The sequence below is a fragment of the Bombyx mandarina genome, chromosome 16 (assembly GCF_030267445.1).
Source record: "Bombyx mandarina strain Sakado chromosome 16, ASM3026744v2".
Lineage (NCBI taxonomy): Eukaryota > Metazoa > Arthropoda > Insecta > Lepidoptera > Bombycidae > Bombyx > Bombyx mandarina.
The window spans coordinates 9,653,410-9,668,931 of record NC_143222.1 but is presented as its reverse complement, the minus strand read 5'-3'; the positions used below and the strand labels follow the sequence as shown (position 1 = coordinate 9,668,931).

Below are 15,522 nucleotides of genomic sequence, written 5' to 3'. Positions count from 1 at the left end.
TGACCGGTGCTTGAAGTACCTAAAAGCACCGTTAGTGGATCGGGAGGATCCGAGATGACGTGTTTTGGGCGACGTCGACTGCTTTCCATTCTGTCCGCAGGATCGGGAATGTAGTTACCGGCGGCCACGATGAGAGGGTTCTCGTGTCGTGCCGCTTTATCGAAGTGGTCTCGCAACGATGGGCTTGCGCGCTTTTTATACCCGCGCGGCCGCGCAGGGGTAAACAATCTACAAACGCCCAGCTACGTGATTCTTTAAATTGGCATCACTTTTTTATTTAGGAACCTATTGACATGAAACAAACACTAAATATTAGGTAAAGCTTACCACAATAATTTAGTGAAAATCACATCTAAATCGGACAAGCTGTTTTTGAGATTACCGTGCACAAACGCACAGAAGAACAGACAAAAATTCTAAAAATTATTATTTTGGGTTCTATTGCGTTCATAAAGCCGCCTATAATAGTTTTCTTGAAATATCTTCCATGTACAGACAGCGACCAGTTACGAATTTATTATATGTATTAATTACCTATATATTATACCTTATTCATAATTCTACGAACGAACAGAAATTAAATTAAATAAGACCACACCGAATAGATGTAACGCTATTACCTCTCATTAACTGTTTTGCATTGCATTGTTTTAAATTGTAAATGTTGTGCAATTTTTAAGATTTACAATTAACTTTAAAGATGACTTGCATAATAATTGCGTTGTTTATTTAAACATCGACATGTACAGGGTACGTCAATAATCCTGAAGTTTTAGTATTTAATGTATTCTCTAAGGCAGGTTTTAATTGACCGAGTATTTGCCTCGTAAGTGGCTGGCCCGTTTAGTATTTGTCTATTTTATTTATGTTCACTTCATAATATCATTAATTTCATACCATTTCATTTTAGTTTTTGTTTTATCATCAAGAGTCAAAAGTAGGTATCAACTATGTTGCCTTTGCCCGACCAATTGATATCTCTAATCATAAAATCTGTGCCTGATCAGATTAAAAGTTTGATCTATGCTCGTTACACTCGTTAGGTAAAAGTTCAAAGTTCTGAAATAATTACCTATTTTACATGTGTTTTGTTATTTGAAAATATAAATGCTCATTTAAAATTTAGGTATAAAAAACAATAACTGATAAATTATCACAATGTTTATGCCTTTCTCTAAAACCATTCAAGCTCTAGGTAAGCTACGTTTTTTTTATTATTGCTTAGATGGGTGGACGAGCTCACGGCCCACCTTATGTTAAGTGGTTACTGGAGCCCATAGACATCTACAACGTAAATGCCGCCACCCACCTTGAGATATGAGTTCTAATGTCTCAGTAGAGTTACACTACAGTTATGCTAATGTGTATGTTACATTTAATTAAGGAAATAGGTACATTTAAATGCGTTTTTTCTAGGTCAATCAGTCACTAGACATACAAGATGCATCGCTTCTTTATCAGCATTATCTGAAGATTATCAGATGTTGCAAAAAACATGCCGTGATTTTGCGGAAGGCGAACTTAAGCCCAATGCTGCTAAATACGATCGAGATCATTTATATCCCGGAGAAGCAATTAAAAAATTAGGAGAACTAGGCTTAATGGCTATAGCGGTACCGGAAAAATGGGGAGGTGCAGGCTTAGACTATTTAGCATACGCTATAGCTCTCGAAGAGATATCCAGAGGTTGTGCTTCAGCTGGTGTCATAATGTCAGTGAATAACTCCTTATATCTTGGACCGCTGTCTCATTGGGGCACTGACAAACAAAAAGAACAGTTTGTAACTCCTTTTTGTACTGGTAAGTTTTATTACATTTATTGTCATCCAATATTAACATAAATGATACCTGTGAACACTATGAGGGTAAAAACTGAAATAAAAGGAACTGTGCATCAAACTATGATTATTATTGAATTGCTGTTGCAGGCTGATAACATATGGCCCAACTGTTAGTTAGTGCTTAATGTTGCCCGTGGGCATTACCATTGACTAGTCAGAGCCTAGTCAATAATGTTGTCCGTGGGCATCATCATTGGCTAGTCAGAGCCTAGTCAATGGCTACCACTGAGTACTCTTTGCAAAAACTAGTTTTAAGAAAGGCTTGTCAGACCTGGATTGTATGTGATGAAGATGTCTATAAATGCACTTTAGGTGAACAGATTAGTGCCAAGTAGTATGGCTCAACTCTGTCATGGTGAATTGCTGAATCATCACAAATATTTCCTTAGAGCACTGCCAATCGTACATATAATACAGAAAATAGAACTAAAATTCCTCCCTCGAGCCTGAAGTTTTCAACTTATTGTTAGAGGAGTACATATTATGTTGACCTCAATAAAAATATTTTTTATCTAGGTGATCCTGTGGGCTGCTTTGCTCTATCAGAACCCGGTAATGGATCAGATGCAGGAGCCGCCTCCACTACAGCAAAAGATGCGGGTGACAAGTGGATTCTGAATGGAACTAAATGTTGGATTACCAATGGATACGAGAGCAAAGCATCAGTAGTTTTTGCTACAACTGATAAGAGTTTAAAACATAAAGGTATTTCAGCATTTGTAGTTCCAAAACCTATAAAGGGTCTTGAATTAGGGAAAAAAGAAGATAAACTAGGTATAAGGGGGAGTTCAACTTGCTCCCTGATATATGAAGACTGTGAAATTCCCAAAGAGAACATCCTGGGTGAACCGGGGTTTGGATTCAAGATAGCTATGATGACTCTAGATGCGGGGAGAATTGGTATTGCTTCACAAGCTTTAGGTATAGCTCAGGTAATAAATTTAGATAATTTTATTGATAAATGGTTAGTAAAGCTATAAATATTGACCTAGCTAAATTTACATTTTGATAATTTTAAATTTATCTAAAGTAAATAAATAAAAAATATTATAATATCTGAAGTATTGATTGTGGTACAATTTTAATTACTTTATTTACTGATGTGTTAGTGACTGATTAGTTCATTTTCTGTTTACAGTCCTTGTTAAAGATTTTCAGTCTTGATAGTCATCGGTGAGAATACCTGTTGTTATCTCATATGTGGCCATAATCTATAAACCAATTACTAAAATGTTTTAGGATTTTCATAATAAGATCTTCGTTTTTTTAGGCTTCGCTGGATGTGGCAATAGAATATGCTTCGAAACGTATTGCTTTTGGCAAACCAATATTGAAATTGCAAGCTATTCAAAATAAATTAGCTGAAATGGCGCTCCGTCTTGAATCTGCACGCTTGCTCACATGGCGAGCGGCCTGGCTGAAGGACAACAAAAATGCCTACACTAAGGAGGCAGCAATGGCTAAGTTGGCTGCATCAGAGGCTGCTACGTTTTTATCACACCAATGTATCCAGGTGAATAATATTAAAATAGGGTACTCCCAAATATAGTCTACTTTCAAATAGAATAATCAGCACTAAATTCAAGTCCTTGATCACAGGGAGTCTTGAGAATCTAAGGTATTCATTACATTAATAATATAATGACAACAAAAGGATTGATTAAAACATTTTTTTTTTTTAATTCATGTACTCATATGATTAGCCAAAGTCACAGCCAAGCGTGACCAGACTTCACTGCTATGTGAATAACTTTGATATTTATAAATTTTGATATTTTGATTTATGGTTATAGCATTGTCGTCATCATTAAAATACAACAGCAAATATGATACAAAAATTTATTATAGTATTTTTTAAGTATTAAATGAATAGACAAGCTTACAGCCAACTGTTTTTTGCATAGATCTCTAGTAAATTAGTAATTAAAGCCCGAAGACAGCATAGTGGATTACTTATTATATGAAAATTTTATATTTCAGATTCTTGGAGGAATGGGTTATGTATCAGATATGCCAGCAGAACGACATTACCGCGACGCTCGCATTACTGAGATTTACGAGGGCACCAGCGAAATACAAAGACTGGTTATAGCAGGACAACTGATCAAGGAATACGGACTGAATTAGAAACATTGCCCTTATGGACTACATTAATCCGAGATCAACGTGAATGCCATCACCTACCTTGAAATATGAGATCGAAATCTCAATTGTATTATATAAAGGCTGATCGTTCATTTAAGCTGTAAGGCAAGACCCTTTAAACAAGTACGGTGATGGTAGATATCCATCCATAGTAATACTCAAAAACGTTAGATAAAATACATAAGATCGAAAGTAGCACTAATTGGATTCGCTAGATGACGTTCTTTAATTTTTGGGAAAAGAACAGTCTAATAGACATATAAAACTGTTTAAAGAAAATTTCAGAAAATGCAACAATTAACTTTGTAAAATTAGTTTTGTGTTCCTGTTTTATCTAATATTCGTCTAATATTTTGCAAATATCTATGAACTTACTTATTGAAATAGATCTCGAAATATTAATCTTGAGTGCATCTTATCAATATTGTATAAAACTCATAGTTCAAATTCTGAATTTTCAAGTAAATAAATATCAATAGTTATTATTCAAAAATAGATAATTGATAAGTATCTCAAAGTACTCTAACCATAGATAGTATAATAATATTTTATAAGGCTTATTATCAGATACCAACATATCTTACAATATCAATTTTTTAGTTTATAATGTTTTTTATAAATGTCATTTATATTTAAATGGAAACTTTGATCACATATTTATTATCATTTACATCAGCATTATACACTTGAGTATTAAAATAAATTACATTTTTATATGTATTAACAAATTGTTTCATTTTTGAAATGGTGGCATGATCTATATGCATAAAAAAATTGAGTGCATATTATTCATAATAATGTGTGATATTTTACAAACTGCAAACAACCTATTGACAAAATTGATACAAGCTTTATTTAATAAAACAGCTTTAAGATAAATATTTATTAATTTTACTAAAAGAAATTAAACATTACGATAGTATAAATGCAGTTCTTAAAAATACTATTTACTGTCCAGGGCCAGACAAAGATTTATCCATGAATTTCCTTCTGGAAAAGCAGAGCCACCACTTGCTTGGTTTTCCATCTTCAGTGGCAAATACCTGATAACAAAAGATATTAATACCTACTTTGAAACTTCATTTCATATTTCTGTGAGACAAGCATGAACAAAAAAATATTCCTATGTTTAAACTTAGTTTTAAAGTCTCTATTCCTTTTGAACCAAACAAGTTGATTTATAGAAAAAAAAAATAAAATAACATACTTTCTCGCACACTCTTGTCCCAGTCTCATGTCTCAATTGTTGTAAATACTGCCTCATTAAATCTGTAACCAAAAGGTAAGCTTAAAAACACCCCAAAGATAATTCTCACAACCTAATCTCCAGAACCAAAAATAAGTTTTTTTTTTAATTACTGTGCATAGGTTCATGACACTTTTAGTATAAAGTGGTTACTATATCTTATACCATCAAATGTATAACACAACATGAATGTAGTCGCCCATCTTGAGTGATGAGCTTTATGTCATACCTTATCCTGCAAAGGCTCCCTTCAAACTTGAAAGCATGATTATTGAAACAAGATTAGGATTTGATAGTAGATCTACCTAAGCTCATATATTCTAGTTATTATTTTTAGTTTGTAATCTTGAATTTTTATTGCTCAAATATAATTAATTGCTTAAAGGAATAAATAACTTAGGCTTAATCAAAATAAACTGATTCATCACTTTATTATACATATTTTAAGTGTCATTTGTATATTATTTTCTCACATTTGTACTATTTTAAAATTACTTCAGTAATTGCCTAATGAAACATAATTACACAATTAAAAAAATATCGACGCTTGAAAGGCAAACGTGACTAAGCGACAATGCGTGAACTTTACAGTAGACTAATTTAAAGTTGAAATACCTGAAAACAAAATTTATTTTAACGAATCTACCTTTAGTAGAATCTAGCTAATAGCTGTAGGATTGAAATGATTTTAATAGACCTAGAAATATATTTTTTTTGTGCATCGAATATGACTATTGCCTATCATTTATGTACAAAGCAGTTATTGTCGCTTAGTCACGTTTGCCTTTCAAGCGTCGATATATATTTTTCAGATTTACCAGATTCTTGCTGACTGGTAGGCCTGGCATATACGGAGTTGAGCGGGAAACCTGGTTCCCCAGGAATGTCAAACTTGGATATAGCCAACATGTACATCTCTTGTTGACCTTGATTTTTGCTGGAACACTTCTGCAGTCTTTTCAGACATTCCGATACATACAATGTTAGATAAATTAAAACTCTGTCAGCATCAGACTGCAATAAATCAATTACATTAGTCTCTTATAGCTCGAATATATTTTAATAACATAAATTTTATTGTAACTTTTTTTTAAATATCAGACAACTAATAAATAACGTACCTTTATTTCATAAAATCTAAAAAATACATTTGCTTTAAAATAGTTCAGCGCTTCATCTATTATATCCAACTCAATATCGGAGCTCGTTGGGGCGGGGCCTCTGAACGAAGTTCGAAGTGGTAAGATTGCAAGATTCCCAACTGTTTGACTGTAGTCAGTTAACGTTGAATGGTAGGCCTATAAAATATTGAACTTGTTAAATACTTGCAATTAGTAAATTAAACTGAACAGATTTAATTTAGTATATTAAATTCGTACAGGCATTTTATCGCTTGAGTGAGCTCCTTTGTTGTCTTCTTTAAAAAAATTATCCTAAACGTGAAACAATCTAAAAAGTGAAATGAGTAAAAACTAAATGATAAGTTTTAATTTAAATTGATATAAAGCTATGTATTATCTTTTTTAACTAAATATGAATCACTGAACTAGTATTTTAAACAAGGCAGGAGCATATTCTTTGACGTCTGTTTTGTGTAATTTGTCATTGTCACTTTGAGTTCTTCTTCTTCTTCTTAATTTTGGCTCGGCACCATTCGTGCATTTGGCCAGTGTCAAGTATTTTACATTTTGTCAACAAAGCGAGGGAAACGTATAACGCGAATTAAAATAATTAAATCGTACCGGGAATTTTTGTTCAGAGCATAGACAATACACTTTTAGTCGTCTTAGGTTGTAATTTAATGTCTTTGCAAACACAAAAGGTCACAAAGAAAGTTTTTATTTAAGACGAACACAAAATATAGAAAGAAGGAGAAAGTAACAAGAAATATATGATAGTCCAAGCAACACAAGCAGGTACACAAAACAAAAAGCAATAACTAGAAAAGGCGCAGCACAGATAGATAATATATACTAATAAATAAATAAATACATGTGAGTCACCCACACACTCAATCATAGATATTATAGTTAATATTTATAATGAGCTCAAAGCTATACAATGAAGAGCCACTGTGTTTCATAAGCTTTCCTCTTTGCTTTTCGACACCAAAATGATGACTTCAATGTAATCGAAAGAGCAACAAAAACGATATTCGAAAAGTGCTGTTGTCTATTTATTTATGTACCACACATTACGAAACATCGGACTTTTAAGAAGAACGCAAAAGCCACGTCCAGCAAAAACGAACTCACACAGGGTTCTGCGTCTCAGTTCTAAAATATGTTAAGCCACGACAACTTCAATTTATTTAATATTCTATTTTTATTTACTACAATTGTCGCTTATCAATCACTTAACATCTGCGAAAGGACTCAAGTGAGGGATAATGAAACAAAGCGACTGAACGTAGCTTTTCGGGATTTTCCAAAAAACCTACTGAAAAAGTTTCAGTAGATAACCACCATTTTAAACAGAATATTACAAAACAGAATATTATACAAAAAATTACATTGCATGAATTGATACCTTCACTTATTTAGTTCGAAAAATGTTGTTACTGCCATAGATTATACACATTATTTGAGAAATGTGTCATAGTCATATGGAAGTGTGAGGTTAGTTTTAAACTGTATACATTGAAAATACGAACAACAAATTAAACAAAAATACTAACAAAAATCGTAATGGCTGATGAAACGCAGGCGAAGGTGTCTTCAATTGTCACAGATATTACAAAGTCTCGGGATAAATACAAAGAGGTCACAATAGCAAATAATGCGCCCGTTCTAAGCGAAAAAAGAAAGCAGGAGAAGGGGAACACAATCAGAGGTATCCCAAAATCTGGCAGGTTCTGGAAGTCTGAAAAAGAAAAGTAAGCCATTAATTTACATGATTTTATGAGTATAATATTACACATTACACAATTAGATTTTATCATTATCATCATCATCTCAGCCTCTCCATTGGCCGCTGTCTAGCATAGGCCTCTCCATTTGTTTTTTTTAAAATACATATGGGTATTGCTAGGCATAGTCATTGTGCCAATTGTGGTAAAATTTAACTATTTTTGACTTCAAGATTTAATGTTTAGTTTTGAAAATGTAAAAAATCAATACATTAGACAACATTACCACTTTTACATTCTAATATAATGCATGTTTTAGATTCTCGACCATTAATAAAACAAAAGGTCTCAAACAAGAGTTTTCCAAGAAAACGGCATTGAGATTGGAACTCAAGCGAACTAAGGAGTTATCTAAGCAAGCTCTTGAACAATTGAAAGAAAAAGAACTTAGCCGTAAAGAAAGGCGGCGTCAGAATTTGAAAAAGGCAGAGGAGAACAGAAAGAAATCAGAAGTAGTGCAAGTAATAACAAACACGACAAAACTTAAGAGAATGAGAAAGAAACAACTTAGATTTATTGAGAAACGAGACACTAATAAAGAAGTTGAAAGTAGTAAATAAATATACAACAAATTTTCTTGTTTCATTATCTAAACTTATATTTAGTAGTAGGCTGTGAAGGTGACTAATGCTTCTGACATTGCTGATTTCCGTTAGCATTGGTGACCACTACCCATCAGATGACCTGTGCAACCAACCCTCTGTTACAATAAGAAAATAATTTTTTAAATGCAGCTTTTGTTTTTTACTTCTTATATTAATCTGGAACTTATATTTTAATAAATTTCATCATACCACTGTTACTAATCAGAATAATAAGCTCAATGTTTTCAACTGTCAACAGACAGCCTGCCATAATAGCAACGGTTCCATTTTTGATATTACGGAATCAAAAAATCAAATGAAACACCAAAAAATAATTCCATCTAATATTTTTATTAAGTATTCATAACTTCAAATATATTCTACAGATACGTATAAAAATATTAGACGCATTCCCGGTTTTTGTATAGGAAATGATTTATGTGAATGTTAAATATTTACAACAATGTTCAACACTTGGGATGACAGATGAGTAATGACAAATATTGTGATGACAATTACAGGAGGACATCAATCTTAAACTTTAAAACTTTATGTACATTATAGGAAACAAAACACTTCATTTAAATATCTATAAAATCACCAATATGACTGTATTTTAAATCGAATCAAGAAAGTACAAATAACCAGATAAAAACTTCATAAGAAAGAAAAGCCTAAAAATCATGTAAAATCATCATAAGATATCAGTTGTTTTACTTTCCAGAAGCCTCAATAAAATCACTCTTGTAGAAATAACGTTACTTATTAGTTTTACGCAAAACTTACACTTATAAAGAAACTATAAAAAAATTACTAAAAAAATAGTCAAAAACTCATTGAAAATGAAATCACACAATGCAAATATATCTTTTAGAATGTAGCATCTTAACCGTTTTTTTTTTTTTAAATTCAATTAATTTACAACAACAGTAGTGTTGTTATAATAATAACAACAATAGCTAGTACATAGCTTAAAATCTATATATTTTTTAGACTAACAGTTTTGTCTATAATACTTCTTCTCAACAAATAGAAAAAATCTTCATTGAAAACATCAGTCTAAGGCAGTGACAACAAACTTTTGATTACATTGAAAGTAAAGATATGATTTACATCTAATTACAAAGGTAAAAATTGTGAGAGAAAATCGTAAAAAATTGTAAGCATAAAATGAGATTCAAAGACTTAGTACTATGATTGTTCATTTTACTACTCTGTAAAAACCGAAACCTAGCTGAAGAACAAATAGGCGGATTTTACATTTAAATAGACAATTTGGCGCAACAAGTCACATTAAAATTAAAACTGCAACTAAAGAACCAATAATCTTACGAAACTTCAATGAAATGTATACAAAGTCTGTTTTCCTTATATATATATATATATATATAAGGAATCTAAATATATATATATATATATCTATTTAGATTCACTAATAATAAGTTTGTTTTGTATAGACAATAATATAAAACAAAACTCATAAGAATATTTTTTTTTTATTTCCATAATTTCCTTCTTTATATACAACTACAATCGAGTTAGTATGATTAAGCAGAATAAGACATTTTTGTTTCATTTATTTTTATTGAAACGTTTTGTGATTTCATCAAATTATCAGATATTCCTAGTTACGCCAATGTAATTTTTTTTGTTTCACTCTCAATTGTTAATTAATCAGATCATAACACTGAAAAAAGGTTACGCATCCAATAAAATACATTATAAAAATGTAAATAGAAAAAATCAACAAAGAAATGCTTTGTTCTAGTACGAGTATTCGAGTAATGTTAAAATGTTATCACTGAAATCGATTTTTTTTAATACGCACTCGGTGTTAAAAATGAACAATCGTAGTTTTCCAATTACAGCACTAGAGCGCATTAGGCGGCATAATGCTCAACGTTGAATGTTCCAACTACAGCAACGCTTTGCACAATCGAGCACTCTCAAAAGTACTGCTCTCGCGTGATGCGTGCAATCGATACCGACTCAGTGACAGAAAATTGACAAGTGTTTTTTCTTTAAGTTGGCATTGATCAAAATTTGTTTATATTATCGTAGTAATATTATTTAATGTTAAAAAAAATTGTAAGGCTTTCGTTTCGTCGTAGTTTCTTAGAAATAATCAATGTTAATTAAAACTGTGCTAACTTAGCGCACTCTGCTGATGCATTTGAAAACTAATTCACGTTACAATTAAGCTTCAGCATAATTCGGCATTGTGCGTCACTGAGTCGCATTATGCTCTGTAATTGGAAAACTACCAACACGAATGCACGGTAAATGATGGTTTACAATAATTCCTAATACCGCAATACTGTCAATAAAGTGCGCAAAGTTACCCTGTCACACGTAACTTCCGTTTGTATTCATAAATCGAAACAAAAGCGTATCGTATAAACTTAGAACGTAAAACGTATGTCTTTATTTACTAATGCACACCGATTCACGTGAACAACTACACTGTGCCTGTACGATTAGACCCCGTTTAATTTGTGACTTGCACTGCAGTTTCGCAATACAGTGGGACAGTGGAACCGTTGATGGCTCGCTAGTCGCTGACGGCACAAGCACACGTAGCGGGGGCGGGGGGCGGCGCGGGACGAGGCGGCGAGGGGACAGTCACACGTCGAAGTCGCCGCCTCCCTTGCCATTAGGCGGAGCTATGAACGGTTCGCTCCACATTCTTCTTAAATCGCCCTGTAATTTAAACAAATAGGTTATTCAAATCGGAAGTCTCATTGTTCTCTTTTAGATAACAAGCCGAAATCTTAATTGCATTAAATTGTCGCTAGCTTACTCCTCCCTTGACCACTTCATTATAAAAACAGGCAAGACAGTGGCAGTAATATTAATATTATTAAAAATAAAAAATCAAGGAGCGAGCGTCTCATTTCCTCGAGTTGCTATGTAGTGAGTGAATAATGATTAGCATATAAGGTTTTTCGCAAAAACATTACTCAGGCAACACAGGTCTGAATTTTTTTCTAGTGTGCAAAATATCTAGTCATAGACATAATGGCAACAAATTACCTTAACATATGCCATCGTAAGTAGAGGCAGCAGCGTGAAGGGCACGAGGTAGAGTAGCGCGGGCTGCGCCGCCTTGAACACCTCCGCCGACACGGTGGCCGTCAGCAGACCCAGGAAGTAACCCAGCAACGAGCAGTGGAAGTACGTCAGTCTCGAACCCTGCAACAGTCCAACATAAATAACAGGATACCCTCCTTTACGGCGATGAGACATATGACCACAGGGGTCAAAACCCACGCAGTTTACTGGTGGTAGGACCTCTTGTGAGTCCGCACGGGTAGGTACGACCGCCCTGCCTATTTCTGCCGTGAAGCAGTAACGCGTAGCGTTTTGAATGATGGAGCAGCCGTTGTAACTATACTGAGACGTTAGAACTTATATCTCAAGGTAAGTGACGCATTTACGTTGTAGATATCTATGGGCTCCAGTAAGCACTTAACACCAGATGGGATGTGAACTCGTCCACCCAACTAAGCAATAAAAAAAGGTACCAATTTAAACGCTAATTAACTACTAAACGTCTATTAATTCACAATAGTATTAATTTTACTATCCATTGTTAATATGTACTATGTAAAACTATAGACAAAAGTATTACCATAGAACGAGGCCCTGGCACTTGTCCCATTTGGCATACTAGAGTCGCCTTCTTGTAAGCATCGTATCGCAACACGAAGCAAAGCAATAGTCCCGGCATCACGATATCACCCAGACCTACAGATATAAAATTTATTACTGTTACAATAATATTTCGCAACAATACTGAAATAATCTATCTATATATATAAAAATGAATTGTTGTTCGTTAGTCTCGCTAAAACTCGAGAACGGCTGGACCGATTTGGTTAATTTTGGTCTTGACTGATTTGTGGAAGTTCAGAGAAGGTTTAAAAGATAAATAAATATGAATGAAATTAAATAAAAATAACAATTTTGTTTTTCCTTTGATGTGTCCCCCGTCGGACGGATTCCTTTTGTTTGTTTTAAGTTTATTTTATACAAAAGTTTAGGTCTTTTATTTATCGATTGAGGCACTACGAAGTCTACCGGGTCAGCTAGTCAATAATAAAAATAATCGAGCTGTCACGAAACGTAAACATTATCAAGGCAAATTATTACTTTAATTCGGATATCTTGTACTCACTTGTACTTGTTATCATCTGAATCAGAACTGAATATTATTCTGTCGTTTCGAGTTTATAAATAAAATATCACTAATCGTATATTTTTCGTAGTACTAGTAGGCAGAGGCTTAGCTCTGCCGCTGGCACTGCTGACGTCCATGGGCGACGGTAATTACTCACCATCAGATGGGCCGTATATTCGTCTGCCTACAAGGACAAAATAATAATAATACCTAATATATATAGAATATTTAAATATATTTAGTTGTTTTTGCAGTTTGTCTATATTGTTTTTATTGGGAGTTTGATCTGAGACCGCACAGGTCGGTATTTCTGTATCGTATATTTTTGCTGCGTCACGTTTTCGAATTCCGGTTCGATGATTGGGACAGCTCTTCTATACTAATATTATAAAGAGGAAAGATTTGTTTGTATTGAATAGGCTCCGAAACTACTGAACCGATTTGAAAAATTCTTTCACTGTTTGCAAGCTACACTGTCCCCTAGTGACATAGGCTATATTATTTTTTAACAAAAATCACGGATCCTTACTAAACTCTAATAATGTAATCCAAGGTATAAAAAATTACCTAAAATTTTTGCTAAAGACCCGAGCGAAGCCGGAGCGGGCCGCTAGTACATAATAAAACTGAGATTGCGATCTCATGTCTCAAGGGAGGTAGCGGTAGTCACGGCCAGGAAATTATAAATGTTTTCATTAAAACTTGATAAGTTTAGGTGTCGTGTTTTTTTTTTATTGCCCTTGTAGGCAGACGAGCATACGGCCCATCTGATGGTGAGTGGTTACCGTCGCTCATCGACGTCAGCAATGCCAGGGGCAGACCCAAGCCGCTGCCTACCGTTAAGTAGGAGTAATGTGGATGAACGCAGTGGCTCCAGGTAGTATGGATGAACTGTACAACTGAGACGATGGGATCATCTTAAAAAGCCGACTGGGTTTCTCGCCGGATCTTCTCAGTGGGTCGCGTTTCCGATCCGGTAGTAGATTCTGCTAAGCTAGGTATAGTGTACAAAGTAATATGTCGACTGACCGAGCATGGAGAAGTGTCCCTGGTGGTGCATGGAGGGGAACACGAGCTTGGCGGGCAGGGACAGCTTGGGCGCGTCCCGCATCCCGCCCAGCTGCAGCCGCCGCGCCACCACGTTCATCGGGTTCTCAGCCGGCCTGAAGCATAATAATAGCTTAATACTCTCTACAAGCCTCGTTCGAAGAAGGACATGTCATTGCGCTCGGGAAACACCGTGGAGGGGAGCTCATTCCATAGCCGGATGGTACGTGGCAAAAGACCATATATAAGTTGACGCTTGAAAGGCAAACGTGACTAAGCGACAATAACTGCTTTGTACATAAATGATAGGCCATATTCGATGCGCAAAAATATATATTTCTAGGTCTATTAAATAATTTCAATCCTACAGCTAGATTCGTTAAAATATAATTTTTTTTCAGGTATTTCAATTTCGAATACTTTTAGAAATTGTACACTTTTAATACGAAAAGACGAAATGGAAAAATGCATTATGTACCCTATAATAATTCGACGCTTGAAAGGCAAACGTAACTAAGCGACAATGCGTGATGTTTACAGAAGACTAATTTAAAGTTGAAGTACCTGAAAAACATTCTATTTTAACGAATCTAGCTGTAGGATTGAAATGATTTTAATAGACCTAGAAATATATATTTTTTGCGCATCGAATATGTTTATTGCCTATCATTAATGTACAAAGCAGTTATTGTCGCTTAGTCACGTTTGCCTTTCAAGCGTCGAATTATTATTATGCGTATCTAGTTTTAGAGTTTAATTTCAAATTAAATATATCAGTGCATTCTTACCGAGTAGCAACTTTCACCATGACGTTGGTAGTGAAGATATAGGAGGAGAAGAAGACCCAGAAGACGTCGTACAGCAGGAGCCCGGTCAGCAGCAGTGTGGAGACCTTCAGCGACGGCAGACGGATGAGGGCGATGAACGTCACGCACAGACCCATGCCCATGGCTGTCGACAGAGGGACGCTACGTGTGATTAATTTTTAAAAAGGAATTTTATGACCTGATAACTAAGAACTTACCTACTGAAGAACTTAGAACTTATATCTCAAGGTGGGTGGCGCATTTACGTCGTAGATGTCTATGGGCTCCAGTAACCACTTAACACCAGGTGGGCTGTGAGCTCGTCCACCCATCTAAGCAATAAAAAATAAAAAAAACTTCAAAAGCATCTCAAACAATTCGTGGGCGTACCGTCCATGAGCAGCCAGTGTCCGGTGCAGACCCACACGGCGACGATGGCGGCGGCGGACAGCGCGGCGGCGAGCTCGGGCGCGGAGTAGCGGCCGCACAGCACGGCGCCGCGCCCCGCGCCCGCCACGTACTGGCACAGCGGCGTCAGCAGGAACGCCAGCGCCGCGCACGCTATTACTGGAACACGCACGCGCACCACACATCTCACCACACATACTACAAAGTCAACATAAAATAAATTGTTATTTAATAAATAATAGTTTAAAAACGAAAAAACACGCTTCATATAAAATTCAACTAAAAAATGAAAATATATTTAAATATTTATCTGACAGAGATGAGTAGAAGAATTATTATTTCGATAATATCTTAAAA

At 34.8% G+C, this 15,522-nt stretch overlaps 4 protein-coding genes across 7 annotated transcripts in view; 2 read left to right on the top strand and 2 right to left on the bottom strand.

Annotated features, from left to right (window-relative positions):
• Positions 1–612: 612 nt before the first annotated feature.
• On the top strand, positions 613–4,714 carry Arc42 (Activator-recruited cofactor subunit 42). Of its 3 annotated transcripts, none has more exons than XM_028180801.2 (5): positions 613–750; positions 1,417–1,800; positions 2,358–2,773; positions 3,112–3,354; positions 3,822–4,714. In XM_028180801.2, the coding sequence occupies exons 2-5, from the start codon at positions 1,482–1,484 to the stop codon at positions 3,966–3,968; spliced, it is 1,125 nt and encodes a 374-aa protein (XP_028036602.2). In that variant the 5' UTR covers positions 613–750; positions 1,417–1,481; the 3' UTR covers positions 3,969–4,714. The 3 variants fall into 3 exon arrangements, with proteins under 3 accessions (XP_028036602.2, XP_089590162.1, XP_028036601.2); XM_089734036.1 differs by lacking the exon at positions 613–750 and adding an exon at positions 779–826; XM_028180800.2 differs by lacking the exon at positions 613–750 and adding an exon at positions 797–1,195.
• Positions 3,667–6,860, bottom strand: Arpc3A (Actin-related protein 2/3 complex, subunit 3A). The gene is made up of 5 exons (XM_028180736.2): positions 6,612–6,860; positions 6,354–6,530; positions 6,051–6,246; positions 5,194–5,255; positions 3,667–5,029 (listed from the first exon to the last, which is right to left on the bottom strand). Exons 1-5 carry the CDS (start codon positions 6,615–6,617, stop codon positions 4,934–4,936), a joined length of 537 nt encoding a protein of 178 aa, XP_028036537.1. The 5' UTR covers positions 6,618–6,860; the 3' UTR covers positions 3,667–4,933.
• A 951-nt stretch (positions 6,861–7,811) lies between these two features.
• On the top strand, positions 7,812–8,712 carry LOC114247749 (coiled-coil domain-containing protein 86). The gene is made up of 2 exons (XM_028180777.2): positions 7,812–8,107; positions 8,400–8,712. The coding sequence occupies exons 1-2, from the start codon at positions 7,920–7,922 to the stop codon at positions 8,698–8,700; spliced, it is 489 nt and encodes a 162-aa protein (XP_028036578.2). The 5' UTR covers positions 7,812–7,919; the 3' UTR covers positions 8,701–8,712.
• Positions 8,713–9,056: 344 nt separating this feature from the next.
• SppL (signal peptide peptidase-like protein) overlaps positions 9,057–15,522 on the bottom strand; it is a 30,663-nt gene continuing 24,197 nt past the window's right edge. For both annotated transcript variants that reach the window (XM_028180729.2, XM_089734037.1), the window contains 6 exons: positions 15,148–15,324; positions 14,740–14,902; positions 13,934–14,067; positions 12,356–12,471; positions 11,758–11,916; positions 9,057–11,424 (listed from right to left, as the gene is read on the bottom strand). In XM_028180729.2, the coding sequence (XP_028036530.1) occupies positions 11,347–11,424; positions 11,758–11,916; positions 12,356–12,471; positions 13,934–14,067; positions 14,740–14,902; positions 15,148–15,324 (827 nt within the window). In that variant the 3' untranslated portion in view covers positions 9,057–11,346. The remainder of the gene's footprint in view (positions 11,425–11,757; positions 11,917–12,355; positions 12,472–13,933; positions 14,068–14,739; positions 14,903–15,147; positions 15,325–15,522) is intronic.

What these genes read in the sequence shown, in the direction of transcription:
- Arc42 (XM_028180800.2), top strand. Translation starts at nt 1,159, where the DNA reads ATGTTTATGCCTTTCTCTAAAACCATTCAAGCTCTAG. An exon ending in TAAAACCATTCAAGCTCTAG is followed by an intron (nt 1,196 to 1,416) that starts GTAAGCTACGTT and finishes CGTTTTTTCTAG; the next exon opens with GTCAATCAGTCACTAGACAT. An exon ending in TATCACACCAATGTATCCAG is followed by an intron (nt 3,355 to 3,821) that starts GTGAATAATATT and finishes TTTATATTTCAG; the next exon opens with ATTCTTGGAGGAATGGGTTA.
- Arpc3A (XM_028180736.2), bottom strand. An exon ending in TTAGATTTTATGAAATAAAG is followed by an intron (nt 6,247 to 6,353) that starts GTACGTTATTTA and finishes GATTTATTGCAG; the next exon opens with TCTGATGCTGACAGAGTTTT. An exon ending in GGACAAGAGTGTGCGAGAAA is followed by an intron (nt 5,030 to 5,193) that starts GTATGTTATTTT and finishes TTTTGTTATCAG; the next exon opens with GTATTTGCCACTGAAGATGG.
- LOC114247749 (XM_028180777.2), top strand. Translation starts at nt 7,920, where the DNA reads ATGGCTGATGAAACGCAGGCGAAGGTGTCTTCAATTGTCACAGATATT. An exon ending in TGGAAGTCTGAAAAAGAAAA is followed by an intron (nt 8,108 to 8,399) that starts GTAAGCCATTAA and finishes TGCATGTTTTAG; the next exon opens with ATTCTCGACCATTAATAAAA.